We start from the raw sequence: 25,101 nt of genomic DNA on the forward strand, positions 1-25,101 counted from the left end.
GTCGTTGTCAATTGTCACAAAAACGCATCGATTTTCAAAACAAAAAAAGCGGTTAGTGCATTTTAAGCAACCACGCGAATCAGGTCATCAACGTTGAATTTGAGAGTTCTACGATTGACCTGAAAGAAATCGCCACGCTGGGTAAATCAGTCATAAAAGTCATGAAGATCAAATTACGTTAGTATTTTTATTAATTATTTCACATTTTTTTCATAAATATATTTTTTATTTAATATTTATATTAACTATTGCATCATAACAAAATCGCTACAATGTTTTATACTACAAAATATTTTGTTATTCGTACTCATCGCCAAATTAAAAAAACAATATTTAAAGGCTAATTTTAATATTGAAATATTTTTTATTACATAAAGTATATAAATATTATCTTGTTGTATGATTACTTAAGTAAAAATGTAGTTGACATATTTTTACTATATATACTGGTTTTCCTAAATGGGAATTACGAAATACATTACTAATATAATATAAATAGTAATTTTATATAATCTATCTTCGGAAGATGAACGACCATAACAATATACTATTTGGAAATAGACTAATTTTCACAGATAGTAAATAAAGATCCTATTCGCTTTATTAAATAGGGTAGCAGAGACATATATATAATTAATCGTGGGAGAACTCGCATAAACAGTCAATTTACCTAAATGGTAATTATCTTCATTATACTAGAAATAAAAACTCTTTATAGCGAGAGACCGTTTTCCATCAACGTCTTCAACAGAAGACAACGAGAGTGGCAATGACTGGGAGCCCGAGGTGCGGCCGATGATGCAGCCCCGCTTTAACCCACCGCAGGCTATAATCGTTGGCTCCGTGCGCAAGCGACGCGGTAACCTACCTAAGAACTCTGTGAGGATTCTCAAGAGATGGCTCTACGATCACAGATACAATGCTTACCCGAGTGACGCTGAGAAACTAGCGTTGAGTCAGGAAGCAAATCTGACAGTTTTACAGGTATCGGAACATACGAGTATTAACGGCATTTATTCTCTTGTATGCGTAGAAATTCTACTAAACCAACAAAAATCGAAATCTCTTTAACTCATACCTTTACATATAATTATTAAGTGCTCAAATCTGCTGATAATATTATACATTTTTATAAGTTTTAGTATTAATTAAGAGCTTGGGACCAATTCTACTAACAAATTGTCACTGTATCGAATCGCAATCTTTGCTGTTTAACCATTTTCCTATTGTACTAACTATATAGTTGCGGTACCCCCTCGCCCCATTAAGTTAAGTGCACAATCTTAGTATATTGTATTCAAGTGTGTAAGCTTATCTCATGTATTCAAGTCCATAGGGTCAATGAGTCAGGGTATATCAAATTGGATTGAGTTGACCATCAAGTTGCTCATTTTATATTACTTTCGTTATACGTAACAATAACAAATGACAGGTCTGCAATTGGTTTATCAACGCTCGGCGACGGATTTTACCGGAGATGATACGGAGAGAAGGTCATGATCCACTTCAGTACACAATATCACGTCGTGGTCGAAAGCAGCCAGGGCTTGGCGTTGGCGTTGGTATGGGGGTTGGACCAATGGTTGGCTTGGCATCCGCATCAACATCGGGAATGGGCATGATACCAAGCAACGTGACTGTAGCTGGATGGGAGGGTGTGGAAGTTCAGGTACGAAATGAAATAATTGAAATGGATCCTTGGAAAATTAAGCGTTATTGGGAAATAACCATTTACCTTTTTTTGATTACTTGATCGATCTTTAATCTCGGTCACATCATATCACATCGATCAATTTCATCCCAGAATTCGCATCACGAAACTTTATATACGTATTAATAATCTTGTTGAAGTGAAAATTTATATAATGTAAAATATAAAGTCGAAATTTAATTTGTTATCAGCTTTTTAAAATGATTATATTGATTTCTGCTTATTGAAATATATTTCTTTATAAAGTTTAATTACCAGCATATAATACGAATACGTATATTAAAATTAAATACTTTGCTATAATGTTTTAGTAATAATAATATCCATAGTAGATTTTATTAGCGGAAATATACTTGGTTAAGATCAAAACTAAAATAACTCAAGAAAATTTTTCGCCGTTCAAAGGTTTCTTAAAATGAAATTTCCAACAGAATGTAGTCGATCACAGTCGTGGTCATGATTACGGGGACGGCTTACTAGTGTACCAAGAGCGTGATGATCTCGGTGAGGCTGAGGAAGGTTACTCGAGCGCCATTAGCGAGGAGGAAGTCAAGTACGATCCCTCAGTATGGCAGTCCGTCATCCGTTACGGGCCCGGCGACCACGACATGCATACAGACAACAGAGGGTAGAGTATACATTTTTTTCTTTTAATTTTAACTGTTAGGCTGACGAGCAAATAGGTTTCATCAGATGGTGATGGTTGATTGGCTGTAGCCATAAAACTGTTAGGAGTGTTAAACTGTGAACGCGCCGTGTCGTTAACCATGGGATTTGGAATGTGATTACATCGAATCATTCACATTGTGTGAATATTTATAAAGTATTTACAGTCTACAGTCAAATAGCAATCATCCGTATTGCTCTGTTGCCGTTTGAAGAGTGAGCGTGTTTAAAACAGCCTTAGTGTAATAGAACCTTACTCCCTAGTCTTTAATGTGAGGTGTCATGCAAAATTTATATTGTGCTTAATAAAATCAACTTATTTTATATTTATATTTAAAGATTTTATATTAATCATTAATTTGAACAGATCCGTAGTGACCATGGCCACTGACGGTGGCGAAGTGGTGACAGGAGATATTGATTCCTGGCAACCGCAGATGGCCCAGTTGGCAACCCGTCAGGTGAGCCCACCACCACCAGTCGCAGTCGAACTGGAGGTCGCCACCACCGATATGTGGTGTCACACTTAGAACGCCGTAGCTATAAATATGTCGGTTTTTATGTCTTCGTGTAAATATTGTGTTTGGACGCAGGTTGATGTCGTTTTGTTGCTTTGAATATAGCAGTAGTGCCTGCTGCTACATGTCTCCCCCTTTTTATCACTAAAAGGTTGTTAAGTGACAAATCGTAATGTTCACTTAATTGCAAAATTTAAAACATGATCTTTCATATCTTAATTCCTAAATCATAGACATTCCTTCTCCTCAAAAATGAACAGGAGGCCTTAGCCCAGCAGTGGGACATTCACAGGCTGTTACTGGTTAGACATTCAAAATGTATTCACTTAAAGTTGACTGCAAATTGCTCACATAGTAGATCAAATGCTAATAAATAATTTTCGACGTTTTTGGAAATCTCATTGCAGAAATATATTTTATACAGTAAATTTCTCTAATATTATGTTCATAAGAACTGTACTAAGAACTGTGTTTTGTTTAAACGGAGGCTGGGATAAAATGGCAATGGGGAAATACTTTACAAATATAAATAGGACTAAGCTTTATGTTTAAAAGGCGACGTCGGTGTTAAAGCATAAGACGTCGAAACCGTTGTAAAGACTAATTAAGTATTTGTAAATTGGGTACGAATAAGATAATTTTAGTTATTTACCAAAAGGATGATGTTTAGTTTTTTTTTATTTCAAAATAAATATTTTGATAAATATTTCGCGTTTTATTCTAAAAGTAAGTAGTTAAATGTTTTAACGCCGGCATCACCTGGAACCAATCTACAATCAGTTCGTATATATGTTTTACGTCCATAAATTATTTTGGGTAACTAAACCGTCGGAAAATTGCTTTAAATTTTGATATTTGCAAAAGGCCTGTTTTAAGGGCTTTGTAAATTGTCAATAGTGTAAAAATGGGCTGCAGGTGGTGCCACGTGACGAGGGGGAGGATAAATTCAAGTGTCTGTATTTGTTGGTGGAGACGGCGGTCGCCGTGCGACAGCGAGAAAAGGAACAGGAAGGAATATTACCGTTGTAGTTTATACTTATTTTATAGTTGTTATTATTATTAGCTGATTCGCTATAACTCACTCTGTGTCGAAATATGCTTGGCATGCTTTGGGAAGCGTTGTTAAATACATAACATAAGTGAAACCGGACTAGCTAATAATAATTATAATAATAAAATATTTTAGACTGCTTATATAGTAATAATATGATATTTTTTTCTAAATAAGTTATGTCTTTACAAAAAAAAACACAAAATGATTTCAATAAGAGAGAACAAGAACAATACAAAACCAATTCATACATACCAGAAAGGCCAACATCGCGTTTTTGCGTTAGTGTTTTAAATAATTTATAAAAAAACCCCAAAGTCATCGTTGATTATTTGCTAATATCTGCATCTGATGGGGACGTTCAAGACTGACTTAGAGCTCTCAATAAATGCTTTACTTAGAAACTTGCAACGTTTTTGCAAATTATTCACTGATTGGGAGTTGTACTATTCTTTTTTTTAATTTTAAATTATTTCATTGAATTAAACTTGCATGAGGTATGTAATTGATAGACGTTCTCGCATGCTTATTGTAACGTTATAAGATTTCATTGATATTCTGTATATTATGTAGATTTTTAAATACTGTTTTGAACGAGGCGAGCGAGGAACAACTAATCGTTGTTGTTTTTAGCAAGTGACAAATATTTTCTAAATGTCTTTGGAAAGAAAAAATAGCAGAAGCAAGAAGGAGATCAGTTCACTAGAAAGACGTAATCAAATGATTCAGCATACCTTTTGTACAATTTTTTATAGCGCTGTAAGCTTAAGAAGCAGGTGTTGGCAGATGCATATGTTGGCAGTCATTTTTCTGTAGTCGTACATATTGGCTTTGATAATTCAGCTCTTAATGATACTTTTAAAATCTAAGGCTCTGTTAACATGTTCAGTCTGCCTTTTTCCCTTTTTATTTCCATAATAAGTGTTAAGCATGCCTTTTTGTAAAAAAAATTGAAGCTAAATTAAAATAACAAGCATAACATAAAACAATTCCAAAGATAGTAAATTAATTCGATAAATCAGTGTAACATCTTAATTCCTAAGTCAATGTGAATCGGTTAATTATTATGTGGAGAATTTACTTATGTTGTCGGTTCATTGCGACCCTTCCTGAACGTGTCAGGCAGTGCTACCGTGGTTCACGTGTCTTGTAATGTTTCTCATACTTTAACAATTATAAAACTCTTTAAGTAATAAGATCATTTTATAGAAAATTTGCTCACCTAAGTGATACCGTCACTTTTTCAATTATGTAGCGTTAATTTAGAAGATTTAGGTATGTTTAAGTTGCCTCTTTAGAAGTAAGACTAGCTGTCTATTATTTAAGTCTAGTTGATCCTTGTTGATTAAAATCGTACTTTCAAATAAATACTTATTTTTATTGCATATTGTAAACTTTGAGGTCAAATTAACCTATTTAATTAAAAAATAGTTACTTAAATCATATACGTATTTAAAAGACCTAATTGATTATTAAAATCGTAAAACTAATTAAATATTCAAATATAAAATATTTTATACAAAATATTTACAAAAAAACATAAATATAAAAAATTTTTTTTTAAACATATTTCTATGATGTAGATAAATTTATAAGTATTTTATGTATTACATGTATACATAATCATTGTTATTTATTTAAAATACGTAATCCAATATTATAATCCTCAAATAGGGAGAGGAGGCCTTAGCCCAGCAGTGGGACATTTACAGGCCGTTACTTACTTACTTTAATCCAATATTTTTGCAGTTTTAAATTATTTAGGTGACAATTTGAACCATAGAAATTATTTATTTAAGCACACACATATATGTATTCTTATATAAACACATATTAAAAAAAATTAATTGTTGTATTTTTGAATATATATATATATCAGTAACAAGTGTACATGAGTGTTAATTATTTTCTGTTTCATTTCCTATTCCAGAGATAATAAATAAATTAAATTAAACGAAACATTTTAAAAATTAAATAATTTAATAAATAACCAAATAAAATTATAATTGATCAACAGGCCGTAAAATTAATTAGTACATTATATACAATTTATCTAAGAGTTATCACTTGACCAGCGGGTCCAAAATCTGGACGACCTGGTTGAAGATTGCGTCGACGCTGTCCTCCGCGTTTATCTGGAAAATCATCCAAATATATTTCACCAACCTTTAAGCGTTACGCCTGAATTTTTTGCAAATAAACCTTATTTTCAATTCGTTTTTTAATTTTTAATGACAAATATATAACTAGCTCATCGTTATGGCTTAGTTCCGGGTAGATAAGTAAGATAAGGAAAAATGTTTTTTGGATAGTCAATCGGGCGGATAGTTTAGGAAATCTCATCTCATCTCAATCAATCGATCTCATCTATATATAGATTATCTACTACTAACTATCCATCAAATATATATATATATATATATATTTAAACCATATAATTGAAGACATAAGTAAACGAAGGTGTTATGTCACGTTTTTAAAGTTAAATCAATAAGTATTTTGTCACCATCACACCACCTGGTACCTTCAGCTCTCATATTTTAAAACTTTAAGAGCTATAAACACAATGGATTAATGGCGTTAAAACGTAAAACTGCCAATTACTTTGTTTCATGACATCTTCCTTCTAATGTCTCTTATATCTTCAATTTTTATATTTTATATTTCCAGAAAAAATATAAATCTAGGATGAATAAATATTTTTAGACAAAAGTTATCCCACAATAAAATTTCTATTCTCAGAAATTTCTGATCCAACAGTATGTGTGTGAAGTAATTTTATTTCGGCATTTCTCTAAATATCATAAATGCCCCACGGCTGTGCAGATAATAAATCATTATTTTCTCCTTACGGAAAAGACTTGCAGCTTGGTGCACCACAATTCTCCACTGCTTTTGAATATACTCTATAATATTATAGGATGGAAGCAGTTCTGATTATTTCTATCCGTCCTAAAAACCTGACAAAGCGAACATTTTTTGTCGGTGACTTGACGAAAGTCGAATTGAAGAACGAAATTGAATGTATAGTAGTTTTGTTTCGGGAATTATTATTCTTTATAATTATACTCTTTTAAATATTCTGCTGTTAGGTATAAATCGAATCATTAAAAAGTACTTTAGTCTATGGTTACATCCTAATATCTTCGATAGAAACGCTACGTGTATGGTCTATGCCATAAATCGGTGGATAACTATGCACTTATTAACACGAAAATAGTAAATGGTTAAATAAACAAGTCAAAAGACGTATAGTAACAATAATACAGCTACAATGGTCTTACCCTTTTAAGTTTGTCAGGGTACTGCGCGAGCACCTGGTCGTTGTTGTCGAGGAAGGTCTTGAGGCGCAGCTTGATGGTCTCCTCGTTGTCGTCGGCGCGCCCCGAGCTGGCGGCGCGGCCCAGCAGGCGCTTCGTAAGGGTCTCGGATGACGCTTCGAAGTAGATTATCACCTGCAAGTTATATTAGATGCTCTTATATATCGAAATTATATTAGTCAGGCAAGATGTTTATTACTTCGAATATAAAAAAATAACATAAACACGTCAAAAGAACTTAGCAACTAGTAAGAAGCCTTGTACACTTCCCACTGCTGGCCCAAAGCTGCCTTTCCTTTTGATAAGGTTTGTGTATTCCTGGATGCAGATTTTCATCTGGCACATGTAAGTTTGCTTACGCGTTTTATCTCATTGCGAGGACGACATCAATTATAGAAACATAATATGAAGACGAATTGCAACCTATAGTTAAGTTTCACGTTTTCTGGCAACAATTTATTTACTATTATACACTATACACTCTCTGAGTTACCTCGTATTACGAGTGCATTACTTTCTCCGGACCGACTTCAATAATTATTACCTACATATTAGTTTATAGTGATAGAATACTTATAATAATAATTTTACATAATAAGCCCAACTGTAAAACACTTACAGTAACTGGCGCAATGGTCTTCTCAAAGGCAATTCCTTGTGACTTCTCGCGCGGGTAGCCATCGATTAAGAAACCTTTGGCTTCGCCGGCTTTCGCCAGCATTGCTTCCTTCAGCAAGTCCAGAACGAGATCGTTGGGGACCAACTCACCTAGAATTATCATAAACTTTTTACAGGCCGTGGATTCAAACCCCATGTCCTTAGAATCTATGGCCTTATGAGGGATATATAAGAACCTTTTTAAATGAGAAATTAAAGAAAAATGACAAATTCTTGCTATTTACTTAAGATTACTATAAAAATTAAAATATTTTTAATTAATGCAACTTAACAAGTTGTACCTTCTGATCTAGTCTAAAACAGTCGAAATACTTATTTAATTGGTAAAACATTTTATTAGAGAAAAACATCAAAGCCATTAAATTATAAGTAAATAAATAAAAATACTGGTGGTAGAGCTTTGTGCAAGCTCGTCTGGGTAGGTACCACCCACTCATCAGATATTCTACCGCAAAACAGCAATACTTGGTATTGTTGTGTTCCGGTTTGAAGGGTGAGTGAGCCAGTGTAATTACAGGCACAAGGGACATAACATCTTAGTTCCCAAGGTTGGTGGCGCATTGGTGATGTAAGCGATGGTAACATTTCTTACAAGGCCAATGTCTAAGGGCGTTTGGTGACCACTTACCATCAGGTGGCCCATATGCTCGTCCGCCTTCCTATTCTACAAAAAAAAAAAAAAGAAAAAAATCCTTCTATATAATCGATTTCAGGACTAACGCTTTAAGTAAAAATAAAATAACCTAAATTATTACACGTATTGAATATTACAACAATAAAACACTCTTAGATTCAATTCCAATTTTACTATGGAAGATCTTACCTCTTTCCATGATGGCAGAAAGGCACTTCGCTCTCTCGGAACCACTCTTCACTTCGGCGCGGAGGAGGTCGCCTGTCGAGAGGTGGGTGAAACCATACTTGGCGATTATTTTCTCGCATTGCGTGCCCTTGCCTGATCCAGGACCTCCCAGAATCCACACGATTGGTGTCTTGCTCGGGTCAATTGGTGCCTAGAAGTAAACATATTTTTATTACTACGATCGCCTAAAACTAAAAAGATTCAATTTATAAGTCAATGCTCAGGATTGTATCTAATTGTGAAATTCACCATTATAAATGTTATAATACCATTTATACGACTTTACGACTATGAAGAACAAAATTACAGTTAGAAAATATGTTACTATAGATGTATCACAAGAAACGATGAAGTATCGTCAAATGTTTCTATTATACGTGTGCTATTTTATTTTATCCCAGCTGATGATGAGTGATTTGTGATTTATTTTTAGATCAACGCCCTCGTCTATTGCTACAGTACCCTTCTGTATTTGTTCTATTGTTAAATAATATGCATGTATTATTGCACAGCGTTTATTTATTATCGATTTGCGCATTTCTAATGGAGATGTAAAATTTTTTATCGCTTTTTTTTATTAAATTGTATTGTATTGTCAGCATATGCCGTACAGAATAAATAAGTGGCAAATTATTGGTAATAACTGTAGACTTAATAGTGACTAAATAGTGGCTTACTTTAATATATTATAACCTCATGGTAAGCAAAAACTTATATAATGTAGGTCCATTTTTAATTGCTCACTTCTCATTTAAAAAGATTTTTATTTTGGCATAAAATTCGCAAAGTAAATTTGCTAATCGGATAATTACGCTGCCTTCTAAAGTCGAGATAGCAAGTTAGAATTTACGTTACGTCGCTAAAATAAGAAGCCAGACTTTCAAATTTGCCTATTTAATTTGTTTTGTGTATTATGACGTCGTATGTACGTAATTTATGTCCATCATTATCGTTACTGTAACTCACTTTGGTAGACATATTATTATTTAATGTACATACGCAATACATCATATTAATATCCTAACAATTATATTATGTAATATATCATAAAGACTTGCAACTGGCAGACACAATGAAAATATCAAAAAAACTAATAACAGACAATTATTTATTGAGATAATTTAATATTTTATTAGAAATTCCCAACTGAATACTATACCGTGCGCTGATACGCTTTGCATTTTGGTGACATACATTGAAGTGGACACGCTGGATATTTCTCTATAACTTGCTGTTCACACGGAAAACATGGCTTGTCATCCATATTTAAGTGAACACCACTAAGTTTATATGAATATTATTCATAAATAATGCAATAAAAGGGGTGATAGTTGGTAAATATATACTTGTACTAGGAAAATCTTGGTTTATTTTGACGTATAATTCTATTGACGTAAATATATTGTATATTTAAAAAGTTCCAATACTGCAGTTATTGTTTTAGTTATTTTGCTCAACATTTTTTTTTATTATTTTCGTTTCTTTTATATAAAAAGTGTTAAAATGGTATTATCCTAATAATTTTTCTTTAATAACACAAAAAAAGGTTTCACTTTTAGTTCTTTCTCTTACAATCTGATATTTAATTTCAATATTTATTCATCCTGTTATAGATTAATATTTATATTTCGTTTATTTGTCTAATTTATTTCAATATTATATATTAAGTAAAAATATATATTAAATTCTTGTACAGTCTTTATGTATTTCTGATTTGCCTAAAGATTGTCTACAAGTCAAAGGTTATATATTGTGATGGTAACTGATGCATGTAAAGGTAAACATGCAGCCACATTAAAATAGTCTAATTAAGTCCAAATTATAGAAAATACTTCAAAGGCACCGACAACACGTCTGATTACTATTATCTTATCTATCTATTGTACCAACTATACCACTCTGGTCAATAAAGAAAAAAATAAAATAAAAATATTCATTTAACAATTTTTTAGGTAGGTTACCTTTACCGAGCTAATTTTACTATTCAATGTTGGACTATTTTACGTAAGCATATTATATAAAAATATCGTGCAAACTTTTCGTCTCAAAATATTCTGACCTTCGTCGAAAAGGTCGTCTAATGAAAAGTTAAAGGTTAAATCGATAAAATATTCAAGTCCTAAATTCACAACCGTTTAAATAGAATGAACGAGTACTCGAATACGATTTGGATCTAATTCAAATGCATAATAATAAATTTCATTATCACTCTCAATGAAATGTTTGCGTTTAGTGAATGTGAAAACTTTTATGATTCATTGGCTAAATACTTTGTACAACTACGACACATATAATTAGTGTATTGATTTATTCTTACATCATATTCATTACGCACACGATTCATTTCATTACTTATACTGAGATTGTTCTGCTACTAGGCTAAGGTCCTAGACCTTAATCCACCACCTTGTTTCAGGTGGATACACATATGGCACAGCTTCATCCGACTCTCGCTAATTTCCTCGCGAAGGTTTCTTTAACTTTTACAATTAATCACATGAAAATTTAATTGTCTTTGATCGCATTTGAAATTGCAATTTAGGTTGAGATTAATGTATGCTATCAGCTGTCATATAGTTTAAAAATAAATAAACCAAAAGCACGATTTTTTACATAGAATAAATCCTTGGCGAGATGTTAGTTTAATGTTTTATTATCTATAATTGTAACATTGAGAACGTTGTTGCTATTATATATTTAGAACAAACTCTGTCAGTAGCGACTACGATTACATCGAGGCTGTCTATTTCGATGATAAGCCATTGACAGTGACCGTCGTGTGTTCTACAGCAACGATACTCAACCTTTTCTTTATAGGGGCCACGAACGCGTATTAGTCATGGTGTCGCGGGCCGCAAACAAAATATATTTAGGTAATGATTTCTTTGGTTTCGGGATTGTTACAAATTAAATAACTATGAACGAATTTATCAGGTATATTTTAACATTTTTTTATGAATGCCTGACGTTTCAAACATTGCAGTGCTCGCGGTCACAAGCAGTTTTTTAATTCAAATGATATGTGTTAAAAAAAATTGAAATTTAAAATAGTTGAAAATAAAGTAACACTAGTCGGGCCAACTACAAAAAGACGGCGGTCCGCGGCCTCTAAGTCAAAACACTCTTATTATTCAGTTCAAATTCTTAATTTGCAAAGATTAAGTTACATTAGATGTTTCATTATAGATATGTAACTCATAATCTGCCGTTCTTGTTGGCATTTGTTATTTATACTGTTAGAGCGAGGAGTAGCTACAATAGATTCGTTTTCGTCTTCTCATATTACTTACTGTCTGTATGTTTGTAAGAAAATCAATAAAGAAATTAAAATATTTTATTTAGTACAAAAAATGATTTAATATTTTTCTTAATATTACCTATGACATTTTTAGAATTTTTTTATTATATTATTGGTAAATTAATTAAAATTATATTCGTGAGCATATTATTACAGTCGAGGCGGAAAGAGGTTGAGTTGGCGCGGAATTTGTGATGGCGCCATGGTGATTGACCCGAGAACCCGACAGTGGAAGAAAATCGAGGACCTGAGGTAACTGTTAATTGTCCAGCAAATAAACCTTATAACTTCAATAATAGGTACGAGTCAGATAATTACCATTTGCTTGTATACTGATTTTCCTAAAAAAATAGTAAATATTTTTTTATGGAAAAGATATAAAAAAATAATATTACGAAGGTCGTTAAAAGGAACAGACATTTGTATGGCAGTCATTGTTTTTGATAAAATGGAACAAGAAAATAGCAATTAGCCTCAATTTACAGCCGTGACACTATAAAATATAATCCAGCATTTTACTGGTGGTAGGGCTTTGTGCAAGCCCGTCTGGGTAGGTACCACCCACTCATCAGATATTCTACCGCAAAACAGCAATACTTGATATTGTTGTGTTCCGGTTTGAAGGGTGAGTGAGCCAGTGTAATTACAGGCACAAGGGACATAAAATCTTAGTTCCCAAGGTTGGTGGCGCATTGGCTATAAGCAATGGTTGACATTTCTTACAATGCCAATGTCTAAGGGCGTTTGGTGACCACTTACCATCAGGTGGCTCATATGCTCGTCCACCTTCCTATTCTATAAAAAAAAAAAAAAAAAAGCAGCTCCGGCAACATATTTCCGTACATTTTTAATGGGCCACTCGACGAAGTCCACACGCTCTTTATAAGTTAACTTCATGATTTTTCGTCACTATGTATATTTTGAAGGTATTTTATAATTTGTCTGAATGATTCAACATTATTTATTTTACATAAAAAATATTTTAGATAACATTCAAAATTTAACTTGATATAATTAGATACTGATAAATATTAACTTGTAAAGTAATGTAGCTTCATCAATCATCAATCCAGTTTTTACAGGCACATTTGAATAATCATTGAGATTAAACGCAAAGATGTCACTGATACGGAAGATATCAAAAATGCAGCCAAATCACCTCCTTTCAAGTAATAAAAAAAATATTCTTATTGGTTTTTTTCCAAAACATTTAAATACTCTCTATGGCTACTCCAGTAGCCAAAGACAGTACTCCAGTAGTGGTTTTATCGTAATATTAGATTTTTATTTAATTATTGCAATTAGTAAAAAAAAGTATTATATTATTTTAAATGTAATATATTTTTTAATATTTTCAGACAAACTACCTTATAACACACGCAATAAACAATATATACTTATGTATACATAAAACTAGTCTAATTAAGAGTATATAACAAATTAAAGACCGTGTATACTTTTATTCTGAAAACTAAAACTTGAAATCACAAGGCATTCATAGACATAGACTTAAACTCACAAAATAACTCACTTTTCAGTCTAATTTCTTAGCCGAGGTGCAATCACATAAAAGACACTCGGAGATTACGTCATGTCTTAGGTCTGCAGAAATTCATAGGCTAAGCCTATTTTCTACGCTCGGTGACGCTGTAAAGCCCATAGAGCCAACAACTCATAGATCTCAATGGCTTAATGGCTGATCGCATGAAATAAGCAGATTTATTTATATACCTTCAAATGCATGTTGGACTTCAAGTTATGGTTTCTTTATACCCAATTACCTATCAAGTAAATATGATAGTGTACGTATTCTTTTTTGTTGTGGGTAATTTGAACATTTCCGATTTAATATTTCAAGAAAAGTAAATTTTGATTGCCTTACATATGAAAATGAATGTTTGTTTTTGTTCGTTTTTTTTTCGTCCGAATGAGCTGAAACCTTGTTATGTTGTTGGCACGTGTGTGAAGGTGTTATTTTAACATTCTTTAAGACGAAATAGCGCACTAATCGGATCGGATAATTGTTATAAATAAAGTTACTTAAAAAGTAAAACTGACGAATGCACGTTACGAGTAGAAACTTAATAATGTTCAATAACAATAAAACTGAGATGGGACCACCTAGAAGCGTTCGCTTAAGTATACGAGCGCTGTATACTTAAGCAAACGCAAAAAAAATATCGAAATATAAGCAATAAAAGTTACACAAAAAAAAACGAATTGAAAACCTCCATTTTAAAATAAATTTCGAATTATGAAAAAAACATTGCATACCGGTTGTTCTGACGTCTTTGTGACTTATAAATTAACTAATTTTATATAAAAAAAAACTTTATTAATGTTCAAGGACATCATACAAAGCTCTTTATATTTATTATAAGATCACGCCTACTGTTATATGTTCGAGAAAACAGTATGTACAAAATATAATAGTACTTATTGTAATATTTTATTTAATATTTTTTTCGTCACGTCAATCAATTTTGGCATTTTGACATTAATGGAGTATTGGCGGCAAATGTCTCGCCACAGATTATATTTTATTTTTAGTATAGTTATAATTATATAAATCAGTTACTAACTTGTAAAATTTTTAAATTTGTATGGTAGTAATTGTTTGCGATAAAATGGAACCAGAAAATAGTAATTATTAGCATAGGTTAAGCCTATTTTCTACGCTCGGTGACGCTGTAAAGGCGATAGAGCAAACTCACATATTTCAATGGTTTAATGGCTGATCGCATGAAATAACAGATTTATTTATATACCTTCAATTGTATGCTCGACTTCAAATTATGGTTCTCTATCTGCAGCCATGTGGCGACCAGAAGCACAAGTGCATATAAATATTTATATTTAATAACCTTCTCTTCAATGTTACTGGTTTTCATTTAACTAAAAAAAACTGTTACGTATGTGCTTAACTTTGTGTTTGTGTGTGTATTTCAGCATTCGTTTTATATATCTTTCTAATTTGTGTGCATTATTATTTACATGTTGTGAATTGCTAAGTATTCGTATGTATTATGTAAAATGAAGTATATATAATGCTAGAACAATTTCAATACTTATTTCTGGTTACTTTATTCATGAAACGATCATTCGTTTAATGTATGATAGAATTGTCTGTGAGTAAAATACGTTTCGTAACTATAAAGTTTATGTATGCATATAGCATATAGGAATGACTTTAATGGCTTTTAATCAATATTTCCTATTAAGGTATACCAACCTACCTTTTAATAATAAGTATAGTGGTTGTAAGCTTCGTCCCCTCCTTCAAATGTCAAGTTACTGATGTTAGAAAGAGAGAAATCTATGTGTATATTTTAAGACAGATATACTTTTTTTTATGCAATATAGGTAAGCAGGTTAATTTAATATGTGATAAATCTAAGAATTGTAAATGTGATTTGGGGAGATCGACGTAGTTGCCTGCATCACGCTCGGCCGATGCATGACTTGTGCATTTAGTAAATAATTTAAAGCTCTAAAAATAAAAGTAAAAGTTTATAAATATATGTTTTACTGCTTTTTAATATTTTTTTTGAGAATGCAAGCGAGCTCGCCTAATAGACCAGCTATTAGGTAGTAATATTGTAAGGTATATCAACTTTGTCCAACATTGTCAATTCGCCGCCACTCAAAGGATATTTATTGACATGACATTACACTGTTTTTTTGTATTACTATTGGTTGGAATGTATATCGAATGAGGGTTATTGACTCAGACACACTTTTTGGTCTTATCTCATGATAAGACCAAAAATGCGAATGAATTATTATATATTTCGAATTTTGCAGATTTCATTTTTAAACGTCGCGGGATCCTGAAAATTTCTGAACTGAAAATACATAGTATGTATAATGAATACATAGTATGTATCAAAAACCTATTTGAGATCAAGGGAACACATTGCGCGTGGTTGAACACAAGCTAAATATTTGTGGTGTACATTTATTACCGTTTGCCGTATTTCTATTTGAAATCAGTCAGAATCTTTATTCAATATATTACACGTTCTTATTGATTGTCAAAAATCTACCAGTGGTTCGGAAAGAAGCACCAGACCATCTAAGAACTGGCGGAGGAAACTCAGAAGTACAGTCAGAAGGAAGGGCTCCAAAATACACGCATACTTTAAGAGTTGTAAGCAATACAAAAAAAAATATCGAATTTTAACACTTCACTATAATATCTATAAATTTATTAAAACATAGAATATTCTCGAATGAACTATTTAAAAATCTACACGGTTCTTTTCATAATACATACGAATTTAAAGTAACAAAAACGATGAACCTCATGTCATCGACATCGTCATGAACTTTAAAAATACACAAACAAACAGATAAAACACATCAAAATAATACGTTGATGTTAAATTTACACACGTGTAAGCTCGCAAACGCCAGCTGGCAGGCTCGTGCGGTTGAACACTGGATTATTTTGGAAAAATCCGAGCTTATATATGCAAGGCATTTTGCGTCAATCGCTTCGTTTATTTTCAAGACGTAGAATAATAAAGTATCAAAATAAAAAAATAAAAAAAAACATTCGATATAACTGTTTCATTCGATGATTTGGTAAGGACTTATGGTAAGGTTATGAATGTTATCCGTTTTTTCTAAAATTTCTGTAATATAACAATAGAAACTTCACGTAGCAGTTTTGTTCTATGTTATGAGTATATTTCATTCGTTAAAAGTTTAATTATATTTTGATAAATGATCATAGCATCAACAGAAACACTATTTAGTTTCCCATTTCATCAAAAAAAACTTATCACCAAAACATATCATCAAAAAAAACTTTAAAATTTGCAACCGATTAATCTCTTACGTGTCTTCCAGGGACAATTTTACTTGACATTGGCAAAAACGCTTATGTAGATGAATCGCTAATAAAAAAGTAACATAGGTTGAATACTACATTCGCTATTAACAATAATTAGTTGACTTTATGAAGTTCGAAGAGCATTGATCAGTATCGAGCCAAGAATAAAACAAATCGTTTAGGTGTAGGTTATTGAACAATTTTAATCATTTGTTTAAATAAATAGGCAATCTAAACTTATAATATAAAAGTTTTCGGTTTTCGAACGGTTTTTAATGATTCACAGTTGAAAAGTACTTCAATAGCCTGTTTCTATGTACTTCTAAAATTCCCACAACTCATTTTCATAAGGATTGCTCCTTATTATAGCATCATTCAGCATCTCCCTAGGCCTGGGCCTAGTCGACTAGACCGTCACTGATTAAATTGCAAATAAAATGAGAGAAATTGTTTAAGACAAAGAAAAAGTATACGTTGTCCATTAAACGGTTTCTCAATTGACTAAAGTATGTTCAATTTCATTTAAACTCACCCATGTATTATGTTTTTGTGTTATCGGTGTACAGACAGATATACTGATTGAATGGCAGACAACACTTCCAAACATTAGCTAAGATGAAACGTTACACAAATAAACATTCTTACATATTGATGTTAGCTCTATATAGAGCAATATATAATTACATAATGCTATATTATATTCTCTCTATAAATTTTATTATGAAATAACTTTAATTATTAAAATAAAACCGTAGACTAGCTCATATTCGTGTACTGGATTTAATTACAATAAGCTTAATAACGCTTTCAGAAGACTCATAGTCTCTGATGCCTCGGAAACGGTAGGAGCTACACAGTTTATATGTACAATTATATAAACATATACTAGTTATGTATAATAGTATTATAGTATTAATTATAATTCGCTTCTTACGATATGGGGTTTAGTTTTTAAATTACTGAAAAAAAGTGACCGTCACTGGACGCCCAGCAGTAACATCGAAATTGAAGGTCATTAAAATAATTTATAATTAAAGGAAATCAATAAATAATGAATATGGAGTAAAATCATTAAAATATACGGCTTTACTTATAAAGATTTTTTAGGTCAGGTCACCAGACATCGGCGATGTAAAAATATTAACCATCCTATCAAGTCCTAAAAACGCCAATGCGCCACCAACCTTGGGAACTAAGATGTTATGTCCTTTGTGCCTGTAGTTACACTGGCTGGTACTAACCCTCCAAACCGGAACAAAACGATACTTATTGCAGTTTGGCGATAGTCTGATTAGTCGATGGTACCTACCAACACAGGCATGCATGAGGCCTTACCATCAAGTAAATCATGTAAACCTACAAATAAATGTTTGTAAGATCTTGGAAAAAGTATGTTATTAATTAATTACCATTCTTTTCAGCGTAACAAAGGCAAATGGTATTTTAAAATATTGTATTGATCCTTTACTTTGTTTATAAATATAGTGTATGTATATAAGTAATAACAAGTAATGATCATCCAGACCGACTAAGAAATCTAGAATCCCAAGAAGACAACTAACAGCCACGGAAGAAAGTCTGGACTTTTTGACAGTAAAAACAAACCGATATTTATATTGCAAAGGAATACTATAATTATTATTTTTTTAAACCTGAAACGTAGCATTGCGATGCTGCATGGTAATAAGCATGCGGGAACAGTAAAATAACATTAAAAGAATTTAAAGATAAGAGTAAGCATTCATAGTAGAGTATGAAATTGATAAAAAAAACTTCAGTGGTGTTTGCTCCGAATTGAACTCCGCGATAGTTGAATAATTTCCAAGTTTTCAAGTAAGATGGGCAAGTAGATGGCCATCAAGGCTCTCCGTATATAAAGTGCTTAGTATTTCTTTTGTGTTTACGGTTCTTGAATAGAAAATAGCGTAATATACCGCTGTATTTTTTTATGTAGATTTTTATCGCGAATTATAATTTTTATCAGAATGCATTTGTAGATATGACGTTACTATTAATCTAATGAAGAATAATCACAATTTTCCTTTATCTTCTTTTAAACGAATTATGAATAATGTGTTGTGTTTTTAATAGATTTTTAAAGAAATTTAATTTCAATTAATTTTAATTGTCAATAAGATTTTAGTGATTAATAATACGGAACGTTATTTTTAATTTCACAAGCATTGTTAAAATCAAAAATACTCTGAGATTTTTTTAAAATAAGTACGTATATAATATACAATCATTCGGAATCTTTTTTTTTTGTTAAAATATTTGCTTACAAAATCATTAAGTCTCTATCATCTAAACCTATCTCCAAGTATATTATCAAGTATTAAAAAGCAAAACAATTGATACACAAGTTAAATAATTTTCCAAACTTTTTTTTTTAATTCGAATGTCTAGACGATTTGTAGCGTGCAGTATGAGGCGTTTGTTTAAAATCGATAACGTTTGAAGCTATTTCTTTTAAGTAACTGGCATCTTTCATGAAAGAATACAAGCATTAGCCTAACTTTAGATAATTTGGGGACTCTATTATTATCTTACTCATGACGTAACGTTATACATTCCGAACGAAAAATACTTTTCCCTCCCTATTTCAGTCATACTGAATATATATACCACAGCAACTTAAAATGTTTTACTAAATACAACACGCGATTAAGAATTAATTAATTATAAGTTTAAGTCATAAAATGTATAATAACATACCATTTTTTAAATATACCGCGATCCCAGTATCAAAATAATTTGCACTACGTCCGACTACCGCGAGTTCTGCGGGGCAACTGCGGTTTGATTTGAGCGGTCAAGGCCATGGAAATTGTGCCAAAGACTCCTAAGAGCCACATGACAGCGCGGGAAAGCTTCAGGCGTAATGGCGGGAAGTGTGACACCTATTGGATTACAGATTCGGTAGTCATGTCGATAAACATAGATAAAATACTGATATTATTAATTTCATAATTATGCATTATAGATTAATGTTGCTTTATTATTTTTAGACTGTAATATTTTAATTTTTATTTTTATGAATACAGTATAAATTTTCAGTTTAGTGTTTCAGTTTATAATTTTATTTAAATCATCATTTTGACATAGTGATTTCCTCATACGGACATACATTATAATTTAATTACGTAAAGGTCATAATTTATTCAGGCCAATTGGCAGCGATCTGGTATGCAACTGAATGGAATCAGTACTGATCTTTAATTGTTTTCTGACATTATAATTTTTGCTCAAACTTTAATATGAATATCAATTAAATTTAATTGTCGAAAAATGTTATCTTGGGTCTATAACTACTAGTACTTTTTCACAAATGCTTTTTACTATAAATATATAAAAACCATTTGTAACTATTATGTTAAAATAGTTTGTTTTTAAATTTGTTATTACCGAAATGAAACTAAAACAATATCTATGAATAAATATATTAAAAAAAATACACATTTTTTTTCATAAAGGATACCCGAAATACCATAAAAAAGCGTGGGCCTTGTCCTAAATGTCAAGATAATGAATACAGCTGTTCTTTGATAAGGTAAAAAGACTTACGATCAAAGATGATTAAGTTTATTGATTCTCCGTTCGTTGAATGGTACCTGGTACAGTATATCGGCATTGTTGTCACTGTAAAGGGAGGTGGTAAGAGTACCATGGTTAACGTTGATATTTTAATTGGTGACATTTATATATATTGTATGTTATACTTGAAATCTTTACTATTTACATATATTCTGTATGAAATAAATTTGAAATTCGTTGCCAACCGTACGTCATACTGTATTTTTATTTATTTTTATTTACTTCTTAGTGATTATTAATCGCACGAGAAGCTTTTATGCCAAACTCAAAATTATATTGATATCGACATACCCCAAAGTAAAAAGCCTCAAGACTAACTAACTAACTATAGTATAGGCGAACCATGTCATAAGCTAAATTTTAACGACAAATGCCTCAGGGATGTGTATCATCTCATGTTTATCAAAAATGTCAATGTCAAAAATGTTTTTAATTGACTCCACTGATGCTTTATTTTAGAGAGAAAATCGTTCACATCGTCCTATATTAATTAGCATTTTTTTTATAATTTCCGGGAAGGCAAATGACTTCACTCCATCTGATGGTAAGTGGTAGTAGACTGCAAACGCGACGACGGTCAGTACAGTCGGGAAGACTGATCTGCACTAGCCACCCCCGCCTCTCCAGTCGGGTAAACGTGTACTGGTAAATAATTTTCCATAGAATTTTTTGCAGGTACAAAAAAGAAAAGAGTTGCTTAATTTCGACGTGCGCATTGGAATTTATGTCACAGTTAAGTGGTGACATCGAGAGCCAGTACTTGTGAAGAAAAGGGGAAGCAGGAATTATAGAGAATAATTCCTAAGAGCCAATATAGTCGATTGAAAGAAGTCAGCGCCGGTATCTCTCTCCGCAATTGTAAAGGCTCGAGGGTGTTTGTGACCTTAATGTCACCAATGATGCGAACTGCACGTCGCTGCAACCAATCAAAGGCCACCAATAGTTACTTAGCGGAGCCATCCCAAAAGTGCGAGCAATATTTAACGTAGGATCGCATCTGTGTTTTGATCAGCAGGAGCATTTGTTGTGGCGTAATAAAACGCCGTACTTTCTTCAGAAACCCTAGTTTCCGTAAGACTGTTTTGATAAAAGCATCGATATAATCCCTTGGATTGAGGTCGCACCGGACGTCAATCCCCAGCATGGCAATTCTGCTTTGTATCACTAGCATATCGCCACAGAGGGGAGGAAGAAGGGACAATTTATTACCAACCGGATAATATGTTCCTCGTATAAATGAGGAAAATAAATGACGCGAGAATAGTTTCTTGATGGATCCCCATACCAGCTGGAGCCCCAAGAGATCTATTACTGTTTAAATCAAACATCTGAATTCAACTTCTTAAGTATGAAATCAGGAGGCCAAGAGAAAGAAGGCCTTAATGCCGTCGTCATGTAGCTTTGTGGCCAGTGTTTTAGAGTTTATTGTTTTTTTATATATTTAATTTATTGTTTTTTTATCGATTATAGTTAACGATTATTGTTAGTTAATTTAGGGGTATGGATACAAAAATTAAACGAAATGATAACGATAAAAAAGTGCGCATTTATTGAATGTTTTCTAAACATATTACAAACTACAAGCACTATGTATTTCCTTCTAAATTCTATACATTTGCAATATGTGACATCGTGTTCGATATTTAACGATAAGGGAATAAAAAAAACAATCGCCAAACTGGCAGTCGTTAAAAAAGTATTAAATATTGTAAAATATAAAAAAGATTATTTTGAAAAGAATTAATTATTCATTATATGAACAAGAAATTCTTTTTAATTAAACAATTATAAAATAATCGTAGTTGCAACACTTGTGACGTCACTCACTATTTGTTTTTATACATAGTCTTAGCTAATCTCAATAGTATGTAGAAGACACATAGCTTAACATGTGATTTGAAAAATCGTTACATTAAACAACTCACTGAACGTTCTTTATTTGCAATGATATATCGATAGAACGTCCATAAGCTGCGAGGTACCATTTTAGCTTCTTAAAACCACACATCTTTTATAGTCTGATATGACTTTTCTGTCTGATATGAGTTTTCTCCTATTATGTCCAGAGCCAAAACAAACGCTCCAAGCTAAATATTGATATATTGACAGTGACATTGACAACAAAATAAATACGCACGGCAGTGCTGATATGTATCATACAAAGAAATTAAAAATTAATTTATAGAAATAAATAACAAGCACGACTTTCTTTCGCCCTTCTCACGTTTGCTAAAACAAAATTGCATAATTAAAAAGGAACTTAAATTCTGCTATTATAATATTTATATGTAATAACTTTTTTACAAACACAAGAATTATATATATAAATTTCATACTATATCTATGCAAAGGTACATAATTATACGCCTCATATATTAAAATCAAAGTTTTATTACATATTTATAGTATTATTATACATATAAAAATAAACTACAACTAATTCCTTGCAATAAACATACATTCACTTTTAATAATTTTGATAATAACGATAAGATATTAAGAAAAATTAACATGCCTTAATCTTACAATATTAACGCTTAAAGCGCTTAATTTTTAATAAAACCATACGAGGGGTAGAATTTCACACAAATGCAACTCGTAACGGGCGTGTACGTATTCAATCAATTTTTTACTCATTAGCTTCAGTTCAGTCAATATGTTTTTTGTATAACAGTATTTAATTATATATAATTCAATTATATCATAAAAATAGCAACTAGGGTATCTGTATGGTTATACCCAGCCGACCCAGCCGGTATCATGAATGACGCCTACAAGAGTTGTAACTTGTAAGTTTAAGTAAATGAAACAATAAGTATAAGGAAATGACTGAGAAAAACTAGACTAATTTTGTGTTGTCTAAGTCGTTATTTTAAATGCGTATAGAATAAATCTAATAATAAATTGTTTATGTTAAATATATCACTAAACATTATCGGCTTTATAAAAGTAGCTCAGCGGCGGTTTAGTTAAAGACTGATTTCTCTCTTTTTGTCATTATTGATTTGTCACTCGAAAGAAGAAGACAGCATTCTTTAACTAATCACCTGATAAACTAACTTTTATAAGTACGGCCGTGTAACGTCATAAATTTAATAATATTACCGCTTAAAAATGTAAAATAACACATAGAGATGCATCGTAGATGTCTGTGGCAGATTATTTATTAACGATATAAAGTACAGCTCCATTTTTCGTCAATATTTTACTATAATAGGTTAAAAATACTGATCGATAATTACATAATATATACATAAAAAGTCGCTAGTTTTATTAATATTATGATTGACTTATCATTTTGAAAGCGATTACAATTAAAGATGAACATTTTGCTTATTTCTAAATATAAACGTGTCAAATAAGATGTGTGTTGTTTTCTAATGACTAGTAAATCTAATCTAAAGTCTAAGTTGGCCCCTGTTTTGTGTTATTCTATTCTACGTGACGCTGATTAGAACTATACCATAAATCGAAATTTCTATAAATTTAAAATAATAATATGTACACTTTTTTTAATTCTATCACTAAAATGGTCCTCATCAGCCGGTTTTGGTCTTAAATGTCAAATGACTGACATTATAAGTTTTTTTTAAACTACAATATTAATTATCATAAACAATTAGTGTTTAATGTGCGTTTTTTTTTTATTAATTTTTGCAATAGAATTTTCATTTAAATTTAAATTTGTGCATTATTTTTTTTAGTTTAAGCGCTTTAAATCGTTTGATAATTAATTTACAAATAATTTATTCTATTTAACGTCTAAATATAAATTACTAATAAATATTAATTTTAAACTTAATAGCTAAATGAATTTAAATTCGTCCAATTGTGAACTTACTTTTAATTTGAATCCCATTTTTTATGAATCAGTAAGCGAGTGTTTTTCTATACAATTTTATTAAAAGTTTTATCCTATTCTACTTTTATTAACAGTTGTGCAAAAAGTTAATAACATAAATTTAACGGTAAATATTAAAAGAATAAAATAAATTGAATGAATTATCACATTTTAATAGATAATTTATTCTTTACTTAAGTAACTTTATTTATTGCAGATTATTAAGCTTCTGTAGCAAAGGTTAATGTCTGGCTCAGGAGTAGTTCGCTATTTATATTTAAATTAAAATAAAATAAAGCAGGAAATTTGAAATAATTCAGTTCAATTTGTATCAACTGTCAAATTGTTATGTTTCACAATTTTTCTGGTAATGTAATCAGTTTTATTATCTGTAACAAATGCTGTTACTATAAAACCTTTTGAAATTGCGTTAAGCGATAGAGAATGTATTTGAGAGAAAAACAAAGAATTAACAAAATAATTTGTATATTCTAGCAAAGTTTTAAAATATATACAAAACATCACAACATCCGAATATTTTTGAAGTGAAACTTTGGACGGTGATTTGATATAATCTATATGTGATATATGACGAAAATTGAGAGTAAAATTTTGAGAACGCGTCACGCTTATGTACTTTCAATGTATGAGAGAGAGGAAAGATATGACAACTAGACAGACATCTAAACTGATAGAGAGATAGACTTTTTAATTTTTAAGAAAAC

At 31.4% G+C, this 25,101-nt stretch overlaps 2 protein-coding genes across 3 annotated transcripts; one reads left to right on the forward strand and one right to left on the reverse strand.

The window, feature by feature from the left end:
* Positions 1 to 161: 161 nt before the first annotated feature.
* Positions 162 to 2,907, forward strand: LOC126781327 (uncharacterized). The gene is made up of 5 exons (XM_050506263.1): positions 162 to 177; positions 719 to 984; positions 1,433 to 1,669; positions 2,143 to 2,339; positions 2,745 to 2,907. Exons 1-5 carry the CDS (start codon positions 162 to 164, stop codon positions 2,905 to 2,907), a joined length of 879 nt encoding a protein of 292 aa, XP_050362220.1.
* Positions 2,908 to 5,905: 2,998 nt separating this feature from the next.
* On the reverse strand, positions 5,906 to 19,788 carry LOC126781331 (adenylate kinase isoenzyme 1). 2 transcript variants are annotated; one of them, XM_050506271.1, is made up of 5 exons: positions 19,657 to 19,788; positions 8,768 to 8,957; positions 7,886 to 8,034; positions 7,231 to 7,401; positions 5,906 to 6,081 (listed from the first exon to the last, which is right to left on the reverse strand). In XM_050506271.1, exons 1-5 carry the CDS (start codon positions 19,657 to 19,659, stop codon positions 6,010 to 6,012), a joined length of 585 nt encoding a protein of 194 aa, XP_050362228.1. In that variant the 5' UTR covers positions 19,660 to 19,788; the 3' UTR covers positions 5,906 to 6,009. The 2 variants fall into 2 exon arrangements, with proteins under 2 accessions (XP_050362228.1, XP_050362227.1); XM_050506270.1 differs by lacking the exon at positions 19,657 to 19,788 and adding an exon at positions 14,873 to 15,009.
* Positions 19,789 to 25,101: the final 5,313 nt, after the last annotated feature.

The sequence above is a fragment of the Nymphalis io genome, chromosome 3, assembly GCF_905147045.1.
Source record: "Nymphalis io chromosome 3, ilAglIoxx1.1, whole genome shotgun sequence".
NCBI classification, from domain to species: domain Eukaryota; kingdom Metazoa; phylum Arthropoda; class Insecta; order Lepidoptera; family Nymphalidae; genus Nymphalis; species Nymphalis io.

Excerpts from the sequence above, each read along its gene's own strand:
- LOC126781327 (XM_050506263.1), top strand. Across the intron at positions 1,670-2,142 it reads GGGAGGGTGTGGAAGTTCAG|AATGTAGTCGATCACAGTCG; the intron begins GTACGAAATGAA and ends AATTTCCAACAG. Across the intron at positions 2,340-2,744 it reads ATGCATACAGACAACAGAGG|ATCCGTAGTGACCATGGCCA; the intron begins GTAGAGTATACA and ends TAATTTGAACAG.
- LOC126781331 (XM_050506270.1), bottom strand. The coding sequence starts at position 14,995 with ATGAAAACCAGTAACATTGAAGAGAAGGTTATTAAATATAAATATTTA. Across the intron at positions 8,035-8,767 it reads TTCTGCCATCATGGAAAGAG|GTGAGTTGGTCCCCAACGAT; the intron begins GTAAGATCTTCC and ends TGATAATTCTAG. Across the intron at positions 6,082-7,230 it reads ACCCTGACAAACTTAAAAGG|ATAAACGCGGAGGACAGCGT; the intron begins GTAAGACCATTG and ends ATGATTTTCCAG.